Raw genomic sequence first — 21,577 nt, 5'->3', positions numbered from 1 at the left:
AATAGAGATCCGTGCACCCAAAATCATTTCATCCAAACAAAAAGACAAAAGAAATCAGCAGAACTCTTTTAATATTCTGTTTCTGCTACATGGTAGCTGCAAAAAGACATCATAATACATGAGGAAATACTCTCCAAAAATGTTTTTACAAACTTTATAAAGAGGAATATGCTTATATATTTATAAATATGTACACCAGCATTTTGTGATCAAGAAGGTAAGCTCAGAGTTGTGCGTGTGAAGCAATCTGGGTAAACATCATGCATCATTTATAAAATCATAATACATCTAAATATCTGTTTAGTGAGGAAAAAAAACAATAGAAAATAGCCTTCATATTTATCAAAATATTATAAAGTTCAAAGGGAAGTTTAGAGCATATTTAAATTACTGTTTAAAATCTGACTTGACGTGAAAAATGAAGCTAAATAGTAAAACCAGCAAGTCGTCCCTGAGTCACTGATTGTAAGAAATAAACGCAGAGTTGCGAGCGTGCTCATCAGACTCTAAGGCCGTGTTGCTTGCTTCACTTTGAGATCACGGGAGAAGTTCCTGCTGCAGCCAATTCTACAGGCAGGATAACAAAGGTAAGGAGTGAGCACGAATGACAAGAGTTTCTTTTGTCCACTTTTGTTGAAAAAGGGTTTCATGGTGACACAACATGATGCATAAAGGCAAAGGTTTGAACATCCTCTCTCCTTTCTTAAGGGTTTTGGATGGGTTTCACTACAAATAGGTTAAACGGTTAAACAAATACAATGTAGTTAGAGCTATTAGCCTAACTTTTCCATTTCGGATTAAACTATCTTCAGTACACAATGTTTTGCCAGCCGAACCATAAGGAGACTCTGGATGTTTTACTAACCGGGTCATGGCACAAAACCACTGAGCAAATGATACTAAAGGGACATTAAACATTAAAAGGTGAACATGTAAAATAAAATAAAATTACATAAAAAAAATAATTACATTATTTCAGTACCTTGCAAAAAATACTTTTCAGACTTGAAGTAGTCACATTACATCATGTTATATCCATAAATATTAATTTATGAGTAGGATTGAGACAAAGCAGCACAAAATAAAGCTTAACTGTAAAGTAGAAGGATAATTCTTCATTTTTTTCTGTAGTATACACAAAATTCACACGGTGTACACATGGATACCAGTTTATGTTAAAATGAGGATTCAATTGTTGTTCTGATCTTAGTTTCTATCTGTTGAAGCTGCTAAGACAATTGAAGGTGACAAAGATACAGTAACATTGTCAGTGGATTTATATAAAAACAATATCTGGAAACATGTTTTATTTGGTGTGATTTGTTTCTTTGTGATTGTTTCTACAGTTTTCTAACATTTTATTTATAATTTATATTTATTTTGTATTTGTGCTTCCACGTTACAATTATGCAATACTTAAAAGTTGGTCTATCTCACAAATTTCCTATAAAACACTCTGAAGTTTGTGGCTACAATGTCGGAATGATGGATACTTCTGCAAGGCACTGTAAATATGGGGGTTTATGTATTTAAATCCTTCACTTTTACTCTTCTAATATTTGAGTAAAAAAAAAAAATCAAATGGTGTTTTTGCACAAAATGAAGGCCTTTCCCTTCCACACTGCAGCCAGACTTATAATCTCTTATACAAACACTTCCCTGCGTGGAACCTTTTCCTGAGTGGGCTGCAGCGAGGGGCCAGGCAGCGGCACAGCTGCGCGTGTGCGTATGTCTCCGTCCAGATGTGTGTCCGGCGTGGCGGCAGGGCTGAGCAGAGAATCAAAGTCAAAGCCCTTCAGAGGGAGCAGGGTCAAAGTGAGGCCCCGTCGAGCTTTGGCAGCACGGTCTGGTCTCTCTCTCAGCTCCAAGATCACCTGATGAAGAAAGAGAAGAAAAGTTCATTTTCTTCTCCATTTTCAGATAATCGGAAAAAACGCCCTGAGCTTTCTACAATCAGGCATTCATTGGTTACCTGCACAGGCCGACGCTGAAGGAGGTGGAGGTCAAAAGATGTCCCAAAGAAGAACGTTTGACGCTTGAAACGGTCCAAGGTCCTCAGGCGTCGTAGTGGATTTTTGCACAAAAGCTGGAAAAAAGTATCATGATGCTACAAATTAGTGAAACTATGACAAAACTATATTTACACGCACCGAGAAAGTACCTCTGTGATTAACATGGAGAGCGGTGAACTCAGGCTCAGGGGCATTTCATAGGGAAAACTCCTCACTTTCCTCAGCATGCTGCAATGATCTGGTTCTGGAGGAACAGGGAACTGTTGAGGCAAATGAAGAGACAGATTTCATATAATAAGTTTATTCATCAGTTTAATTATTACAAGGATCTTACATGCTGCCCAGAAGAGAACAGCTCTGTTTTTCCAACCCAGTTTAGGCTGAGCTGTCCCTATGTCTGCCTGTAGATGAGGCCTGCTGGACAGATTAGAAAGAAAGGCTCACCTTCCCAGTGGCCAATGAGAACAGCAGAATTCCCAGTGACCACCAATCAGCTGCGTGGTTGTAAGGTCCACCACTGAGCACCTCTGGAGCTGATCGGGGGGTAAAAGAGAGAAAAAAACAGAAGTTTTATTTTTAACATTCAGCTCTATACTTTGGAAAAGAAAAGATATAAAAAAAATTCTCAAACTGTTGGGGCATTAATGTTTTCCTGGCAGGTTTTCATCACCCATGTATTGGATGGTTCCACAGATTGTGAAGGTTCGGCCTCCTCTCTCCAGGCGGCGGGACAAACCAAAATCAGCCAAGCGGAGGTGGCCTACAAAGGATCATTTTCTCTGCATCGTTACAAGAATTTATCATAATTCTCCAGACATCCACCATACTAAGAAATCATTTTATGAGTTAAGACTCATAAAAATTATAAACATCTTCTTCTAATAACTCTTGTTCTCTTTGCTATTAGTATAAAATATGAGCTGAGAGCTTTACAGAAAAGAGGCTCTCTGGGAGCTTCTGTAATGCCTTTTCAGAGGTATGCTGCCCTCTGCTGGTGACTGTTTCACCCACCGTTGTCTGTCAACAAGATGTTTTCCATCTGAAAGTAAGGAAGGAAAATCTGAATGAGTCTACTTGAATTCACAAATGATTTCGTACAAGACCTGCCAAATTATAAGACCCAAAGTTAAAATGAAATTAAGTTAAAAAGAATAAATCACAAATTATGAAAAGGAACATAACACAGACAATATCCAAAAAGAAAATAAAGAATAAGTGCCCTGCGACAGACTGGCGACCTGTCCAGGGTGACCCCGCCTCTCGCCCTGAATGCTAGCTGGAGATGGACACCAGCACCTCCTGACCCGACTAGGGACAAGGGTGTTAGAAAATGGATGGATGGATGGAAAATAAAGAAGTTTTGTTTTTTATGTATCCAGCTATGTATGAATGTTCTAATACAACATTAATATAATGTTTGATAATATTAAATCAATCAAACTTTTAGAAGTCAAGTTTGAGTTTTGTGCACTGCGATCTAGTGTTGGTTTTAAATAAATGAATCAGTCATTTATTTAATGATTTATTCCTTAAATAAATCATTTAATGTATTGTGTTATTTTGAAAGAAAATTCTCAGGAAATTCCTTTTGATTGGCAAGAAAATAATAATTACAAGCAAAACTGTGCTATTATTATTTAAAGGTATTTAAAATTCATATTTTAATGAAAAACAAATAATTTCATACATTTATACTTTACATTCATATTTGACATTTACCTGTTAAGGAACATTGCATAAGATATGGTTTTCATGTTTTATTTTAGGGCTGTTAGGTGATAAGAACATAATTACTTTTCAGATACAGCATGTTGGGTCATCAATTCAATAAAGCCAATAGTGCCACAGGTATCTACATTTAGGTTTGCATGGTCCAGTCAGAACAACACAAAGTACTGCTTAGTAAGCTCTGAACCGCAAAACACTAGGATGACAAATGGAAAGAAGCAAGTGGAACTAGTTCACTCCTAACACCTTAAAAGTGGGACATCTATTTCTAAAAAAAACAACAACTCCCTTACACTTGAGTATAAACTGCAGGTATAAAAAAAAAGGCTTTTCTTTCTAAATTCACATACTGTGTTTTCCTATACTTAGTCATGCTACATAAAATAACTTATGCTTATGTAGATTTCAAAAGTAATATGCATATTGCTTTGCAGTATTGCTGAATGTGTTAAAAAAGTAAGAAGTGACATCTTTGCTTGTCTTACCTTCACATCCCTGTGGATGATCCCAAAGTCATGCAAAAACCCTGTAAAACGAACAATAAGTAATTATCAACCTATAAAATGACTATGTAGAACATTTAAGAGAAAGCCAAAAAAAAAAAAAAAATATATATATATATATATATATATATATATATATATATATATATATATATATATAATTTTGTATGTAAAAAAACCAAAACAATACCCCATAAAAAAGGTTTGTTTTTAAAATAGAAGTTTTCTGGGTTTTTTTTTTACTCTAAAAGGATTAAATACTTATAGAGTAGAAAAAGTTAAAACACCTTCAAGGCTTTTGCTGTTGACCAATTTTACTAACACAAAAAGTTAAACTGACTTGCAAATCACTGAAGAGCTTGACTCTTTGGCTTTATTCTTATCACCTCCCTGACATTAAAAAAAAAAACAATATATTAAAATGTAGCATACAAACCGAGTGCACATCCCAGCTCTGCTGCAAATATTCGCACGGTTTCCTCTGAGAACTGACCGATCATCTGCCAGTAGGTGTAGAGGTCCCCTGTGCTGCAGTAGTCGCACACTGTTGGAGCAGAATACGGTTTAACATGAGCCTTTAACATGAGGGACATATGAGAAGCAGTGAATGGTGGCAGAGGATGGAAAAAACACTGGTGAAAAACCTAAAAAGATTGAAACTTGTGCTAAAGTGAAGAACACCTACATATCTTTATCTAAAACAAATCAAGGAAAGGCAGCTCTTCCGGTTTTCAGTTTGTTGCTGCTAATACATAGAAAAACTCCAGCAGTATGGTTACAAGAGGATTCTGGATAAAAGCATGCAGCAGGCCCTTTAACTGTGGCATGTGTTTCTGTTGAACTGTGGAGTTCTTTCAACAGGGGGTTGGGAGGCAGATTAAGTGGGTCACACTTTCTGAGTCAGTGAGTAATTCTGGAAAAAGGGATAAATGCTCTGGAGGGAAGGGAATCAGGGCAACACGGCTGAAGAACTGGTATGGGGGGACTTGGAGAGGTTGGGAGCTTAGGTGAAATCCAGAATTTAAACACTTGAACTGAAGCATTTCTGTTACGTTCTAGGTGTTAGATTTGGGATTGTGGGGAGATAAGTAGCAGAAGGGACAGAAGGTGAAGTGAGGGGTTGCAGATTTGGGAACGAGTGGGATACTGCTAGCTGCCTGACTCACTAATGTAAAGGTGGCGCTGAGTCTGCCAGCAGTCCTGGAGGTCGAGGACAAATGGGTGGCGAACCTGACGCTGCAGGGGCAAAGGTCAAAAATTATATTCCTTAAAAAGCTAATTTCTATGGGTTCTATACTTTCATTTTTTTTCTCTTTGCTTTTTTTGTATTTGTGTTTTTTTTGACTCAGAACTGTACTAAGTATTGGATACATTGAAACGTTCAAAATCAAACACGGAACTTGTAATGAATTTAATTACAAGTGTGTGAATTTTGAATTCTACTGTGACATGAAATGAATAAATATACGTCTATAGAAACATATTTGCAACAAAGCAAAAATATCAACAATACTTTTAAAGACCCTTCGAAGGCAGCGCTCACCTGAACTATAACTTCCTCTTTTGACTGCTCCAAAACCGCCAGCCTTAAAATCTCCGCTTTAGGTATAACCTGTTGGTGGACGCAGAAACAATGATGAACAAACTGTTTCAAATTTAGGTGGATCTCTTTAGCAGTTCCTTTTCATACGGTGGATTAATATCCTCAAAGATTGTTTTTTTTTAAGCCTAACTGACTGAAATTTATCCACCACTTAATCCCTGACCTATCTGTTGATGTTCATGATGATGTTTGTTCACTTTTGTTCTATTGAGGCCTTCACAGAACAGCTTAATTTACACTGTGATAAAATAACACACAGCTGGATCCAAGTTAGAGCCATTTATTCATAAAATGATTCAATTATGAATAATTTTGCTAGATTAAAACCCACTAAAAAGACTAAAGTGTAAAAGAACAGCTACTACAGAATATATTAAGAGATGGGATTTGTGAATATTAATGCCTGCCAATCTGTACCAGTAGACAAATTCTAACAAGCAAGAATGTAGAACATTTTTTGCGAATTAACATGGCACATTTACGTTACATTTGCAGCATCAAATAATATTCAATCAGAAATAACCCACAAGATAGAAAAACTAAGATAGAAAACTATTACATCATGGCCTAAATAGGCTAAATAAACACATTAACGTATAACAATCAGGTAGCACACTCACTTTAACAGCATATGTTTTCTGTTTGGACTTGTCCCTCACTTTCAGAATGGGTCCAAATGAACCTTTGGCAATGTACCCCATCACCTTGTCAGAAAAAAAAGGGTAAAAATCAAATAACAAAGTTTGAAAACATAGAAGATAGACAATACAGCTGAAGTGTGTCTAATGAAGCAGATTTTTTTGATTTTTTACCTGAAAGTGTTCGTGCCCTGGCACAGCTCTGTGGGGGAATTCAGGCAGAAACATGGTAACGAAGCCTGGAAGGCTCCATTCTCCTCTCAGCCTGCCTGGGCCGACTCCCGCCAACCTGAGGACGTGCTCTGGCACCTCAGGGGCTTTTCCTTGGAGCATCCGACGCTGGCCCAGACGGAGGGCGGGTGGGGCCAGGCGGCAGAGGCCTTCTGGGATAGACAGGCTCATGCTGGAGAGGAGGCCCCGCCATCCAGATGGGATGGGCTCGTCCTCAGCCCCTCCTGAGGCCCTCTGGTAGCGCAGGAGTACGGGACCAGTGATTTAGCGGAGACAGACACAACATTTAAAAGATACTACATCAAATATCTAGACTAAAAACCCACCTGTTTAGAGTTGCTTTTGAATCATTATAAGTAAAATATTAAGCAACATTTTGATGTGTAATGATGGCTCAAACTTTGTTTTTTTGTGTGTGTTTTTATGATGTAAAGCACTTTGAACTGCCTTTTTGCTGAAATGTTCTATACAAATAAACTTGATTGATTGATATAAGCTAATAAGAGAACAGAGTAATACTGGATACAAGAGATACACTAGAGATGCCTGCTTGTTTTAGTCAACCCTATTTTTAAAGGACAAACAGTGTTTGTTCTTTCCCTGTTTTACCCGGCTCATAGTCAGTCCTCATACAGGAAGGCATCCAATACCTAAAAACATTTATTTCTTTAAGGTTTCACCTAGAAAAAGTTAGTAGACAATAAGGAAAAAGACTTGAACAGTACAGTACATAAGATGCTATTTTGAGTGCTAAAGCTGAGGTGGAAAAATGACCGTACCAGAAATAAATACTCATTCTTGAGAATTTCTGAAGAATTTTAGGCAGAAGATGATTCATTCCTGTACGTGTACAGGGATTCCACAGGCATTTCTTCTTTTCGAACGCTTTGTCATTTCCTTACATGAAAATATTCCATAGGGTAGTTTTTGGTTAAAAAAAAAAAAAGATTTGTAAAAGGTTTGTATTGGGGTACTAGAAGAAGATCCTGTAATCCTCCATCTTTGATTTTAGATTGCTTTTCCCAACTTCTGGTTCTAACCAGGACAGCTTAAAAAATTTTAAACGTAATAAAATCTATATTTTTTCATAAGCTTCTTATATCTCTGTTTGGTTGGTCAGATTTGCATAGAATTAGGGAAACAATGTATTTCCCATTTCCCCCCTCCTCCTGTTGCATAACTGACTTAATAACATCTAAAAATGTTTCTGATTCAAACAGTAAATAAAACAGGTCTATGACTTTCATAGATATGCCAAGATGATGAGTTAAAATTATTTCTACTGTAACATCTGGATGCCAGTAATAGGGTTTATAGTGTCACTGTATGGCAAAGTTACAAAAAAACCCACAATTCATTTAATGCACTATTGCCAGTACTGTCACTGTATTTTCGTTTATAGTTTTAAAGTCACTACTGTAAGGAATTTAAAGTACCAGTATAAGTTTCAATTGCATGCAGTACTATTTTCATCAAAACCATAATTCATTACACACGGCAGCACCGATCTCTCAAACAGGAAAAGTTGTACGACCTAAAATAAAAAAACACATATAAATCCAATACTGCCACCTCACAGTGGTTTACAGACACAGGATGCAGTAGGCCTTTTGTAGCACTATTTTTATCTGGAAATAAATTATTATTATAGGGAGATTGGTCTTTTAGACCTTCAAAGTAAAAGCTTGATGCTGTAGGAGCGGGATTCTTGTGGAAATATTTGATTGACGAGGTATGTAAATCCTTAACGACAATGTAATACTTTAGTTTAGTTTGCTGATTTAAATCAAGGTGAAACGGAGCCGTGTATTCTAGTTGTAAAGAAACCGACTTTGCATCCTGGACACCAAACCATCGCCATAGAAACAGAGCGCCACACCGTAGCAACCAGGAGTTCCATTCAAACTCACCTTCCTGTTTTTACTTCCGTCTGCCCCCATTATTATTATAATAATAATTATTATCAGCGTAAGGGAACATCGGCGCAATAGGCTCAGTCAGTGCGACGTCTGCTGCTCCTCAGTCAGGCTCTCAATCGGCGCCGCAGGACATCCCCGTCCCATTTCCAAAACCCAACGCACAGAGAAGGCTAAAACCAAGGGCCTACTGAAGCAAAGTGATATTTTTCAGTATCACCAGCTCATCAGGCCTCCGTTAAAAAAAATAAAAAATACGAGGGATATGGCAACATAAAAAAAAACAAGTTAATCCCAAATGTGGGCAACGTCAGAGCAAATCCGCCCACATCTCGGTCGTCCAGAGACGTTAGTTAGCGCCATCTGCTGGTCGGTGTAATTAAAACATTTGAATTCCTCAAAATCGCTTTGGTTCAGTTGTGATTTTAAGAAATTCATAATCACTGTAAACAAAGAAAGCGTTCGGGGGAACATTACGAGATTAATTACTGAAATTAAGCCGTTGGTTGCAGAATTGTCTACGGTTTCAGCCTGCAAATGACAAACCTTCAGAGTAGCATTAAAGAAAATTCACAATTTACTCTACACAGTTCATAATACATCAAATTAAGCTACCTAAACACAGTACAAAACCTTAAATGTTTTTTTTTTAAATCAGAACATAGCCTTATTAAATGTAGTTTTTCAATAATCTTCTCTATAAAACCACTACCTTGTGTTAAAGCAGTCCAACAAAGTAAAATATCTTTAACACGTTCATTTAACAAATCTGACGAGATTTATTAGAGAACATTAGTGAAAAAGCAGTTATTTATTTATTTGATTCAGTAAATATACAACACAAATGTGGTTGTGGAATGAAAAAAATCAAAAAGGTCAAAGAGTTGTTTTCTAAAAACATACTTTGCATAATATCAAAACCACAAAATGAGGAAAATCCAAGCAAGTAGTTGACAGCACAAGTGCCTTTTATTCGGGACGTAGGAACATAAAAAGCAAACAGAGCCATCTGTACTTTCTTCTTTCACATATGATGTTGATCAATGCAACCAGAGGTTGTCTACAAAATAAACCAAACAGTTGAGCTTTAAATAAACAAGTTGAAAAGGTTTGTGAATGCAGCAGGAACTTAAAATGGGAAGCTTTATGTTCAGTCATCATCATCAAAGTCCTTGTTGCCTGGGGGAGGTTTGGGTCCACCTGCTGGTTTGGCCATGATGATCTGAAAAAGAAAAAAAAAATTATTTAATATTTTTTCTAAATGTAAATAAGAGCAGTGAGTTCAACACAGCTGCTGGAATCCCTAAAGGTAAGTTGAGGAAAGTGAATTTCCTTGTCGGATTATTTCACAAGACAAGTTTTAATGTGGCCGTATGTTTCTAAAAGGTCAGGTTTAGCAATTTCTCATTCCAGTCCAAGTGCTAATATTTATACATCAAAAATCTCCAAGTCAACTGAGCATCGCAAATGTTTTTCAAATGGAATCATTTTCAAAATTCTCCACTTTCTTGATTTACATGACATACAAGATTATGATCCTGTGCTGTTTTCAGTCGTACATGCAGCATGCCATCACACCATTCTTTATTTTGTGCAATTCCACACAGCTGCAAACCTAGTGTTGTTAGAGACACACTTGGAAAAAGTTAAAGCTCTTAAAAACGTTTAGGGGTGAAATTCAACATTAGTAGTGAGAGTCCAAACACTACGTCAGCGTTCTATGACCGAGCAACCTTTCTGTTCGGAGACCTACTGACAGAGAGCTTTATGTATACAAGTACGCCCTCTAATGGTGGGTTTCAAAATGATCAGGCTCCTCATCCCAACCGTCTTTGTCCCAGTGGCCTCTCTGTTTGGGAGTCTTGGGTCCCCCTGCAGCTTTAGCCATGATGATCTGGATCATATACATACATACTAAATCATCTATCTGGACTTTCTTCATTAGACTGCTGCAAAAAGATAAGTTATTACCATGTCAACAGGAAGAAGATCCTTATGAAAGGAAAGACCTAATCAATCTGTTTTTTAATTAAGCGACTTCAGAAAGCAACTCCTTTCGATATCAGTTGGAGTAACTTTTATATTTTTCATGTGTTTATACAGACCTGATCCACTCTCAGCACTGTTATGGCAGCGTTGGTAGCTAGTCTGATGCCCCAGTGTTTCACCAGGTAGGGGTCCAGAATGCCGGCCTCAAGCATGTCCTTCACAGCCGGACCTTCTCCCTACAGGGCAGCCACACCATGAGTTGCTTCAAATAGTAGGTTTTTATTAAAATAACTTGAAATTATAGTTAATCTCCATCGCTTCACCTCGATGTCAAAACCGATGTTTTTGTTCCCCTCGTGATGAGCAGAATACAGCTTAGAGATGAGTTCGTTCCCCTTCACTCCGGAGTTCTCGGCCAACGCCCGCGGCAACGCCTCGAAGGCATCGGCAAACTTTTTGATGGCATACTGCTCCAGCCCAGGGCAGGACTACAGAGACAAAGACAGGTTATTTATTTCAGGCTGGGATGATGTGGACATCAAATGATAAAACAGCAGAACTCAACTCTCTGTTACCTCTCCAAATGAGGTGATCTGCTTGGCCAGCTCGATCTCTGTGGCTCCTGCTCCGGGTACCAGTCGTTTGTCCTGCAGAGGGAGAAAAAGAGGGAAACGGTAGTACCTGTTTCACGGCTGCTGAGCTGACAGTCTTATTCTACAAGTTACTTACCCTGACCAGAACCTTGAAGGTATTAACACCGTCATCCACAGCCCTCTCAATGTCGTCCATCAGGTTGTCAGTGGAGCCTCTGATTACCACCGTCGCGATGGCGCCATCTTCTTTCTCTGTTAAAGAACGCAGAAAACAATAAGTCACGCATAAAAGTCCTAAAGGATAAATCTGGTCTGAATTTGTGGATTTTACAAAAAGAGACTTGCCGTGTTTGAAGACCACCACCTGAGTGTCTCCCACCTCTGTGAGGTAGACGTTGTCGCAGTGTCCCATCTCATCCGGAGTCGGAGCCGTCTAAGAGTGGTTGATGTTAAGGTTAGTTTGGTTACAGTTCCCAAATCTGAAGATGGTAAAACATGAATAAACTAACCATTTTGGGCAGAGCTACAGCTCCCACGGTCTTGCATAACCTTCTGAGATCCCACTTGGAGTTCAGTCTGCAAGAAAGATTTAGAACTAAAACTTGAGAATAAAGCTATAGTAAAAATGAAAGTATGTTTTTTTTCAATTCAAGGTTAATTCAAGGATGTGTTCATATTTTGTGTGATGGCACCATGCATTATGGCCAAACATACCTACTTTGTTTCAGTCTGTCTTCAGGACACTGCACCATTGTTCAGCAATTTTCCAAACCAAAGTTCCGCTAATTTATTGGTTTTACCACTAATGTTTTTTTTTTTCTTTCTAATTTTAGTGTCCTACACTTTAACACTTAACAGGGAAAGTTAGTTTTACACTTGTAACCCACTTTCTCAGTATAAAATTCAGGACTCCTAATTGTTTTAAAATTGCTCCCTTTTCCCTTTCACTTTAAATCTCATCACCTGAGCCTCTGTGTTCCTACCTCACCACCATGAGCTTGTACTTGTTGGCGTAATGCAGAGCCATGTCAGCCACTTTGCCTCCAGTTACCACCACGTTGGCTCCAGCCTCCTTGATGGCCTTCACCTGCGCCTCCATCATGTCCTCCTCCCCTTTGCTGAAGTTCATCAGCTCCTGGGCATTATTTATCAGCACTGTGCCCTGTGGAGCAAGCAGCGCTGCAGTTAGGAACCAACCAAGAGAACTCAATAGAATTTAAGCCTTGACACATTAAAATGCTGCCGTCTACTTTAACAGAAATTCAAACGTGGGACTCAAAATAGATGGAAATGATTTGCTATAAAATATTTTAATAACTCAAAGCTATGTGAGCAAACATGAAGATACATGGACAGTTAAGTTTGTCATATACGTAATGCACGAGGATATAGTTTCCATGAGCATTAATTATTAGAGCAGCAACAACGATTATATTAGTAATCGATGCTTATTCAGATAAAAATTGACGCCTCCTGTAGCTTTTTCAGTTAACCACGTAAGCTTTTTTATACAATATTAGAAATACATTAAAAGATGCAAATAAACAAATAATTCAACTTCTTCCCAAAATTGGAAAACAAATATAATGCATTTATATTTTTTTCCCCACCATTTTGGCTTAATTACTGTTCTGATGCTATTCTTTTAGTAAATGGGCTTTTTTGAGTCTGTATCTGGTTTGGCAATAAAACTGAACAGGCCATGACGAATTTAACGAGTCAAAGGAACATCAACAATCACAAATACAGCAGAATGAAAGAATTATAACAACAAAAAAAATAAATATTTTTTTTAAAGTCTGTTACCTTGGTCTCTGTCACCAGGCAGTCGAAGGGACAGGAGAACACGGCGATCTTGGCGTCTTTAACAGATGTGATGTCTCCCTCTGCCTCCTTCTTAAAAACCATCCCATGCAGCACAGTGGATGCCGTCACTCCACAACCCTAAACACAAAACAGTTTCAAACACTTGTAAGAAAACAACCTCAAACTTTAAAAAAAACAAAAAAAAAAAACAATATTAAACAAAAACAGCCACTCACCAAAATCTTGCAAACTCTGACATTGTCAACATTGAAACTGCCAGACTCTGGGTAAATGGATACTGAAAAACAAACCAAACAAAGAACAGAGTCAGACACTATTGTCAAGACGTTTTTACAAATGAGCTGATTGAGGTCGTCTAAGTTGCCAACTCACCACAAGCCTGTGCGATGAGGTTGGCGAGGAAGTCTTCGTTACCGTACTGTTTACTCATGACCGCTGTACGGACGAGAGCCGTGGCCTCGGTAATGTCACGGAGGTTTTTGGCAGAGGAGCATATGCAGTCTAGAAGGATCTCCAGAGTCTTTTTACACGCTTTCTCATAACCATCGATGACCTGAGGTCAGACGAAAACATTATGGTGATGGAGTGGGGAAGAGCTGCATGTGCTTTCTGCTGTTAAAACACACAGCTATGGCTACATTCACTGGCGTTATAGGCAACAATGTAAAAAAAACAAGTATATGTGATCAAACGCTTTAGTGTAGTCTCTAAAAATGGAATATGACTTAGCAGTAATATATCTATAAGTAGGAGCAAATATAGTTCCATTAATTACTAGTTTCCAACTTTACTGTTTTCATTAGAAATGTGCGCCAAACTTTGTTGATATTCCGCTTATGTCCAAAAAACACAATTTCACAACAACAGTGTTTCCACTAAATAAGAAACGCAATAAAGTCACACATGATCAGTCATTAAAAAACCTGCTGCATCAGTATCCTCCTTCCTGTCGCCTTCTTTGTCTTTTCTGCCAGTAGTAACATCAGGCTATTGATCACATGACTCGCATGATGCGAAAAGTGTTTCTATTGCAATTGCATAAAATAGAGAAATTTCTATGCAGCCGAAAAACCACCTCAACCTAGATCAAAAACGTTTTATCAAAGAACATGAGTTTTTTTTGTTGTTTTTTTTTTTTTTTTAATTGCCGTGATATCATTAAGCAAATTTATTTTCATAATTCTAATTTGGGCAAATAGATGGTCAATGTAAACACAGTAAACGACAACAATGTTCAACAGCCGCATGTGATCACCTCTGACACAGACAGGCCCATCCTCAGGAGCTCTTCAGCCAGCTCCAGCAGAGCTCCGGCGAACACCAGCACGAAGTTGGTGCCGTCGCCTACTTCCTGCTCCTGCATGTGGGACGCCATCACTATCATTTTGGCGGCTGGGTGTTGCACCTTGAAAAAGAAAATAAAAGCAAGAAGAGAGGAAATAATGAACACATTAATTTTTCAGTTAATTTTGAGCAGGCAGAACATGATGATCAGAAGAGAGTCTTCACCTCAAGTTCTCTGAGGATCGTTGCTGCGTCGTTGGTGACAAACAGCTTCTCCAGGTGGTTGATGACCATTTTATTCATACCTGCAACATTTGACAGTTTATCATTTGCCTATCTGATTTTTGTACTAGATTTTTAATCTCTTTGTGTGAATATACTTTTGTCAGAGGAAAATGCCTACCATTGGGTCCATATGCAGTGCGTGTGGTCTGAGAAAGCTCCTTACAAGCTCTGATGTTACGAAAGACTGCCTCTTCAAGTCCTGAAAAGTGCTGTTTTGACAAAAGAAACGTTTTGTTAAGTTACAGTGTGCCTTTCACAAACAAAGGGAAATTTTCAGCTATGTATCAATAAAAAAAAAATTGTGGTTACTTTTACTATGAATTTACACTAGGATTTCAACAAATATTATAATTCCAACATATGTGAAACAGCTGACTAGTGGTGTTTTATTACATGTATATTTAAAAAATAATAAAGTAAACTTTCAAAGCCGATTCCAAATCCAGCAATTTGATAAAGAGCTCCTTTACTTGTTTTTTTTTTTTGGCACCTTGTCACCAAAACGATTGTCAAACCTGAAAAATACTTATTTTTTTAATTACAATTTTAGATCTGAGATACTTCTGTTTTGCTTCCGAATATTTAACAACTGTGTGTGACATAGCTTTGTTTGGATCTAAACCAGGTCCAATTTAAAACCTCACTCTAAGATGGCCAAAAAAAAGAAGCTTCTAGTGATTCTGTAACTTAAAAGCCAAAATAATCAATAAGCTGCACAAAATGTTATGTTGTACTGCGGAAAATTTGAGATAAATGACGGCATCCACAAATAAATAAATGTAACACAGAAAGCCACTTTTGCTAATTTTTTTTAAATTAAAGGGACAATGAACAATGATTAAAATAAGGTCTTTAAATATTTTTGCTAGAGTTGGAAAATGAAAAATTCTAATTTAATTACTTTTAAAAACTGCAGGAAACTTGTTACAGTAACTGTTGTAAAAAAATAAATATGAATTGATACATATAAACCTGGGTGAGATGCGCGGCAACCTACTTTGTGAAAAGTGGAACAACTTGTAAAGAAAGAAACTATTTTATTTTTCAATAAAAGATTAATTTTATGGCTCATTTTGTGAAAGGAGCCATAACAGGATGTTATAGACATTCACAGCATCATTCTCGGTGCTGACAGCTAGCTGAAGGCTAACAGGGTGTGCCTGCAGCTTCATAATCATTCATCATTGCAGCATCATATAACCAACAGACGTAGATATTGACATGTAGGCTGATAAAAAAAAATGTCAACGGCGTTTAAGAAACTGAATTTTGTCTTTTGATTACGGCCGCGGGACCACCAGCTTCAAGCGGCCTGCCTCTTTCTAGAAAGCTCCCACATGACTGTGAATGAGCATGCTAACTCATGGCTAGCCGTAGCTAGCATGCTAACTTCCATGCTGCCCTCTTTAAAGTACTCCAAGAAATCTACATGCCGATTTCTTCTGACCTTTGCGCCATCCTTTAACATCTGGGCAAAGCCAGGGGGCTTGGGGACGTGGAGAGCCATTCTTCGACGCTATGCAGCCCCGGTGTCCTGGAGAAGCTATCCGCGGCGTGTGTTCAGCTTTGGGTACAAAGCCGGAGAGACAGAGGAGGTGCAATCCGAACCTAACGGGAACCAACAAGGGACAAACCGAGTGGTTCTTCTTTCAGATGATATGACCAGGATACACCACATGGGGGAAGTATAGTCTTTACTATGAAAAATGCTCAGCTTTTAACCACTGATGGTGCCTTTTCTCATAAAATGCATTTTACCGTGTGGCAAAATAGTGCTATAATATTTTCTACAGTTCAATTCAATTTCGAAAATATTTGTATGTATCCCAAGGGAAAATTAAATGTCAATATACCTCATAGCCAGTATCTTCAAATAGGTGTGGACACTGTGGGGAGGAAGGATCTCTGGTAGCAGTCAGTCTAGCAACAAATCTGAAGAGGCCTCTGACTGAAGACTGTTCTCATAGGACATGCTAATAACTCAGTATCTGACAGAACTGTTACGAAAGAAACTCAGAAACAGGGCTGTAGACACGGTCAATCTATCAGAAAAGCAGTATAAACTTTTGGTCTGTACTGTATATTTAAATATACATATCTGCATTTTTTTGAATCTTTGCAAGGACTGCTCTGAGTTGCTTTTTATATTAACAGCATTTTATATTTTTACAATTCATAGCATTTTATATTTTATTTTATCTACAACTACTACTCAGTGGTAGTTGTTAATTGTGTCTTGTCTCTATGCTGTAACTGCGAAGTAATTTCCCTGCTGGGATGAATAAAGTACTTCTATTCTATTCTATTGTTTATATTAAAAACACACATGTTCATATCTACATGCAACTGAAAATGTCCTTCCAGATTTCATCTGACTGGAAAGACATTTTACATCTATTCTGACTGACTTGGAACTGTTCTACCAAAATTGGGGATAAATTTCAGTTTTAGGATGTACAGAGCTGATACGTTATTGGAAAAACTTGCTGCCATGATTACGACAAACTGCTTTTATCAAGATATCGACTCAGGATTTCTAGAAAGCATCTGCATTAGCGGCGTGACAAAATAAATGACTATCAAATTGAAAGCCTTTCATTCTGTCAAATAAAAACGAGCCCCTTTGTTCTTACGCAAAATGTTTGAATCTATTAATTTAGAAAACAATAAAAAAATTAACTAAAGATTTAGCTCTAATGATACCAGTAACACGGAAATAATTTACAACAGTTTTAGGTTACCCAACATGTCGTTTCAAATGCATTTATATTTATACAAAAAAGAGACTTATATTGTTGACTTGCAGTTTTTATTGTCCAATTCATTTTCACAGTTAGGCACAGATTCTCCCTTCTTCCCCATTAATTCAGAAAAAGGAAGCACAGCGAAGAAAAAAAAAAAAAAAGTGTTTTGCTTCATTTGAAGCTGTCACTACACTAATAACTCACTGGATTTTTCTTCATAACATCATCATCACTGCCATCATCTGGTAATGAGCCTTTAACTCTCCCCCCATCACATTATCTGATGATTTATGTGTACTGTATTGGAGCATGAATCATTCACAGACCATTGCAAGCAACAACCTCTGCTAGAAAGTTCCCATTTAAATATTACCCAGGCTATATATAAAAAAAAGGTCCCGTTACACATGTATAAAAAACGAAAAATATAACATTTTGGTTTATTAAAAGGAATATAAAAACATTAGGATTTCTACATACACATATAGTAAAGACAAACCACCTGTACTCTCTCAGAACACTTAGTGTTAGTTTTACAGCTACAATCTGAGTATAGTGCAGCATTTCTTTATACTAGTTAGGATATGTAACTAAAATATATTGTTTAAACATCACAATCCCTTTGGTAGCTATGAGGATGTTCACCCTACAGAGCTAACCTGAGACATGTAAACACAAGACTCACAAATAATGCTAAACACACATAGAAGACAAAAATCAAGCAGCTATAGGAAAGTTTCTCAGTACATGTAACAGTGACGCCACAATAACACCTTTAAAACATGGCTACTGAAGGCTCTGTGTGCTTCAGTTTGGTTTCCGGATAGTGTTCACAGCTGTGTTGGCCCATCCTCCCAGTGTGTTTGAGAGATTTGATGCGCGGCGCGCGAGGTTGGACCGACTGAGTTTCCCACTGGGGTCCAACTTTCTCATCATCGCCCCTCCAGGACAGTTGCTTGAACCAGGTCTGTCAAAAAACAGGACTTACAGTATTTAATTAATATATCTATCCATCTATAACCTGTTTAATCAATACAGGCATCATTATAAATATGAATGTCGGAATTTAACTGATTTACATGAGCTCTACAGTTCTGCCAAGAAGAGCAGTCAAATATCAAGCCTGAAATATACCAGAAGTTTATTTCAAGCTGTACACACAAAAAAAAAGAAAAAAAAGAGATCTTGTCAAGACAAAACTTGCTAAATTACATTTAGAAAAATATTAGGGGGCATGGATGAACATAGGAAAACATAAAAAATGTTGACCCCGTTTGGAGAAAATCTACTATAAAAACATTATTCTGAATAAAGATGATTAATTCACCCAAAATGAATATGGCATTCATGGCTATGAAGAATTTATATAAACCACGTGGGACTGGACAGTCAGAAATAAGTTTCAAAAACAATATCCTGCCATAAGAAAAATAAATAAAAAAAGTTTAAAACAAAAACAAAAGGAAATCATAAATTATTTGTACATGCAACAATATCTGTGACACTTGACATGACAGATTTTTAATATCACAGCTTTCCATCAGGAGTTTTAAAATATCAAGTCCCTCCAAGCTCTCTTTAGCATAACTGCAAAGTGACAAAAGAAAAACATTCCTTGCTTGAACTGAAAGTTATTCATTAGATGACAAACTGTTAGAATGTTAGATTTTCAAGGCTTAGTTTGTGAAGCCACACAGATAGCCATGAGGAGGGGGGGCGCCGTCATGCATTTTCATGCTGAAATTAGTAACAGTGTTCAGGTTCGGTTAAACATCTTTCCAGGAGTTGAGTTACCTTGGGTCCTACTCCACAATCAGGGGATGTGTGAGCTCCCTGTAGAGAAATACACTTCTAAATATGCATTTTACAGTGAGGATCACCCATAGCGGCTTGTATCCTGAACAGATATCACACAAGCTCACTGTTCATGTGTCTCCGCCTTTAACAGTGTCTGATTGTTTACGGTTCTGGCAGGGCTTTTGGATTTTGAATGTCAACACAGGAAGTGATGCACAAGAAAAGAATAGAAAAAAAAGGCACCCACATTTTTGTCATTTCATCTGGCTCCAATTTCCCACGCCCACCACCCCCACTTATCCGAATACCAGAAACAGAGGCACTGTTTCAAACTGAGGCGGGAAGAATGTTGAGAGGACGGGTGAAGGGGAGGAAACCTGGAGACTCACAATCTGCACTGGATTCCGGACCCGCCTCAACAACCCTTTGACACTTCTCAGACAGCTACAAGAGGATACTCTCTTTATCAAATGTTCATTACTATATCATAAAAAAATGACTTGCCAAGAGAAACAAAACTAAATAAAAACACCCATTTAGGAAAAACATAACTTTACCTGTCCTCTCTTCGGATTATGTCGTCAAAAGCCTTGGACAGATGTTTGAGCCTTCTGATTCCACTGGAAACAGACTCCAAATCTTTGTCAAATTTTCTAAAAAAAATAAAATAAAATAAAAAAAGCGACAAAAGTACCCCAAAAAAGGATTTAAAATCAGGACTAAGTAATGAAGCATCAAAAAAGAAATCCCCAAAGGTCAACTATGTAACTCACATTCTCTGGTTCTCTGTGTTTGGGGAAGAAAAGGGACTTCGCAGCGCAGCCATTCGGACCAGCTGCCTCCTGCCTCTCCCCGTTCTCACCCCACGTACAGACGCTTCAGGGGTCTTTCGTTCTCTAGATCCCGGCGTGCGGCCGGGTTTGGCAGCAGATCTAGGGGTCCGCCTGGGTGTTGCAGCTCGGCGAGGAGTACGCCGCGGAGTGCAAGATGACGCACCTGCAATTTCTGCGTCTCGACCCGGGGTGGCCACTAAGCACTCCTCGCGTGAAAACTCTCTGGTCCTTTGAAACCTCTGAGGCAATTAAACGAAGCCACTTAACTTCATGCATAACATACACAGAGGGCAAGCTGCGATGCGAACACTCACCTGGCACATTTCGCTGATGGAGTTCCTGGCGCTGCGGGAGAGCTTGCGGGCCGTGCTGGGTTTGGGCTGCTGCTTCTGGATTTCTGTGGCTGATGTTTCCGGGAGAGAGTTTGCCTGGACCGACCGGAGCGGCAGCCGCTTCCGCAAGGACATCCGCAGGGAGCCGAGGGAGGATGAAGAGGGCATCTTACGGAAACGATCAGGAACTTCTGGGGAGCTCTCTGCTCCATCAGATTCATCCAGGACTGTGTGCGCCCGCCAGACTCCAACCACAGCTCTTCCGAACCCATCCATGATTTTTTTTGTGTCTGTGGTTATTGATTGGTAGGTCTAATCCTAAAAAAAAAAGAGAAAAGATTCCAATCATTTTTATTTATTTTCATGACATGCAGGAAACTAATTCCAACCATCTTCAGTCCATGAATGCATCAACAAACAGCATGTACTTAAACCAAATGTCACTAATTGTTAGGAAAGGCTTGATCAGGCAATCAAGATTTAGCCAATCTTAATTTGGGTGGTTAAACAATTCAGATACGTTTTTCACACCGAGAATATTTTCCAGAAACCCAAATTAGTGGGAGAGGGAAAACAGGCGAATGCAGCACTAACAAGTAAACAAAAAGTAAAACAAACACAGAGCAGAACACTTTTTAGACCATTTTATCGACAAATGTTTTATTTTTTTAAAGGAACTTTCAAAGAGAAACTGCCAAGAAGTGTGAAAAAATATTCAAAAGGTGAAAAAATGACCCGTAACAACCTTCACAATCAAGCAGCGATAATCATGTTAGTGAGCCTCACTTTCTTTTGTTGTTGCAGACAATGTGTCTGAAACAATGTGTGTGTGTGTGTGTGTGTGTTGCCGTGCAGACTGCCCTGCCCTGTTAAACTCCAGTCGACAGAAACTGCTTTCCAAACACACCCAGAACAAAGAATAACTGAGATTTTACGCCCTGCTTTACGTTAAAAGTTACAAACTTTTCACATTCCTTAGCAACCGCGCGTCAAGCTTAAAAATAACACAGATGCATTAACAGTGAGGGGTTTGTTCGTGATCTTCATTTTATAAAGCAACCCCGTTTTTTTGGGAAAACGCAGACAGTGATAATAACTCGACATGCTACGACTAGAGGCAGTTTTTAAAAAGTCAGATGAAGGGAAAAAGTATTTTCACAGCGTAAATAACTCACCCCGAACAGATACTTGTGATAATCGTCGGTCCTCTGCTGCAGCTGCTCCCTTTCTCCCCCTTTTTTCCCTTACAATTTGAATTTGGC

At 38.3% G+C, this 21,577-nt stretch overlaps 3 protein-coding genes across 7 annotated transcripts; all 3 read right to left on the bottom strand.

Moving 5' to 3' along the window:
• Positions 1-1,008: 1,008 nt before the first annotated feature.
• LOC102223353 (putative serine/threonine-protein kinase F31E3.2) lies at positions 1,009-8,967 on the bottom strand. The gene is made up of 13 exons (XM_023341728.1): positions 8,626-8,967; positions 6,659-6,949; positions 6,467-6,550; positions 5,787-5,855; positions 5,410-5,479; positions 4,680-4,787; positions 4,226-4,266; positions 3,024-3,051; positions 2,683-2,772; positions 2,457-2,545; positions 2,162-2,272; positions 1,973-2,086; positions 1,009-1,874 (listed from the first exon to the last, which is right to left on the bottom strand). Exons 1-13 carry the CDS (start codon positions 8,653-8,655, stop codon positions 1,644-1,646), a joined length of 1,356 nt encoding a protein of 451 aa, XP_023197496.1. The 5' UTR covers positions 8,656-8,967; the 3' UTR covers positions 1,009-1,643.
• A 610-nt stretch (positions 8,968-9,577) lies between these two features.
• cct8 (chaperonin containing TCP1 subunit 8) lies at positions 9,578-16,205 on the bottom strand. Of its 3 annotated transcripts, none has more exons than XM_023342849.1 (16): positions 16,057-16,205; positions 14,728-14,818; positions 14,550-14,629; positions 14,296-14,445; positions 13,413-13,593; positions 13,256-13,317; positions 13,020-13,157; positions 12,197-12,375; positions 11,723-11,789; positions 11,559-11,646; positions 11,350-11,465; positions 11,196-11,267; positions 10,944-11,108; positions 10,737-10,856; positions 10,389-10,525; positions 9,764-9,853 (listed from the first exon to the last, which is right to left on the bottom strand). In XM_023342849.1, the coding sequence occupies exons 1-15, from the start codon at positions 16,114-16,116 to the stop codon at positions 10,418-10,420; spliced, it is 1,677 nt and encodes a 558-aa protein (XP_023198617.1). In that variant the 5' UTR covers positions 16,117-16,205; the 3' UTR covers positions 9,764-9,853; positions 10,389-10,417. The 3 variants fall into 3 exon arrangements, with proteins under 3 accessions (XP_023198618.1, XP_023198617.1, XP_023198616.1); XM_023342848.1 differs by having other exon boundaries at positions 9,770-9,853; positions 10,385-10,525; XM_023342850.1 differs by lacking the exon at positions 10,389-10,525 and having other exon boundaries at positions 9,578-9,853; positions 16,057-16,203.
• Positions 16,206-17,404: 1,199 nt separating this feature from the next.
• Positions 17,405-21,577, bottom strand: LOC106699823. Of its 3 annotated transcripts, XM_023341851.1 has the most exons (6): positions 21,491-21,577; positions 20,298-20,633; positions 19,924-20,222; positions 19,708-19,803; positions 19,148-19,186; positions 17,405-18,320 (listed from the first exon to the last, which is right to left on the bottom strand). In XM_023341851.1, exons 2-5 carry the CDS (start codon positions 20,589-20,591, stop codon positions 19,156-19,158), a joined length of 720 nt encoding a protein of 239 aa, XP_023197619.1. In that variant the 5' UTR covers positions 20,592-20,633; positions 21,491-21,577; the 3' UTR covers positions 17,405-18,320; positions 19,148-19,155. The 3 variants fall into 3 exon arrangements, with proteins under 3 accessions (XP_023197619.1, XP_023197618.1, XP_023197617.1); XM_023341850.1 differs by having other exon boundaries at positions 17,405-19,186; XM_023341849.1 differs by lacking the exon at positions 19,148-19,186.

This window comes from Xiphophorus maculatus, chromosome 11, assembly GCF_002775205.1.
Source record: "Xiphophorus maculatus strain JP 163 A chromosome 11, X_maculatus-5.0-male, whole genome shotgun sequence".
NCBI classification, from domain to species: domain Eukaryota; kingdom Metazoa; phylum Chordata; class Actinopteri; order Cyprinodontiformes; family Poeciliidae; genus Xiphophorus; species Xiphophorus maculatus.
This window is presented reverse-complemented; position numbering and strand designations above follow the sequence as displayed.

Excerpts from the sequence above, each read along its gene's own strand:
- LOC102223353 (XM_023341728.1), bottom strand. The coding sequence starts at position 8,655 with ATGGGGGCAGACGGAAGTAAAAACAGGAAG. Across the intron at positions 2,773-3,023 it reads CATCTTGTTGACAGACAACG|GCCACCTCCGCTTGGCTGAT; the intron begins GTGGGTGAAACA and ends GATCCTTTGTAG. Across the intron at positions 2,087-2,161 it reads TCTCCATGTTAATCACAGAG|CTTTTGTGCAAAAATCCACT; the intron begins GTACTTTCTCGG and ends ACTTTTTTCCAG.
- cct8 (XM_023342849.1), bottom strand. The coding sequence starts at position 16,116 with ATGGCTCTCCACGTCCCCAAGCCCCCTGGCTTTGCCCAGATGTTAAAG. Across the intron at positions 14,819-16,056 it reads TGTTAAAGGATGGCGCAAAG|CACTTTTCAGGACTTGAAGA; the intron begins GTCAGAAGAAAT and ends TTGTCAAAACAG. Across the intron at positions 11,790-12,196 it reads TACAAGCTCATGGTGGTGAG|ACTGAACTCCAAGTGGGATC; the intron begins GTAGGAACACAG and ends TCTTTCTTGCAG.
- LOC106699823 (XM_023341849.1), bottom strand. The coding sequence starts at position 20,591 with ATGGATGGGTTCGGAAGAGCTGTGGTTGGAGTCTGGCGGGCGCACACA. Across the intron at positions 19,804-19,923 it reads AACACAGAGAACCAGAGAAT|AAAATTTGACAAAGATTTGG; the intron begins GTGAGTTACATA and ends TATTTTTTTTAG. Across the intron at positions 18,321-19,707 it reads ATAATCCGAAGAGAGGACAG|ACCTGGTTCAAGCAACTGTC; the intron begins GTAAAGTTATGT and ends GTTTTTTGACAG.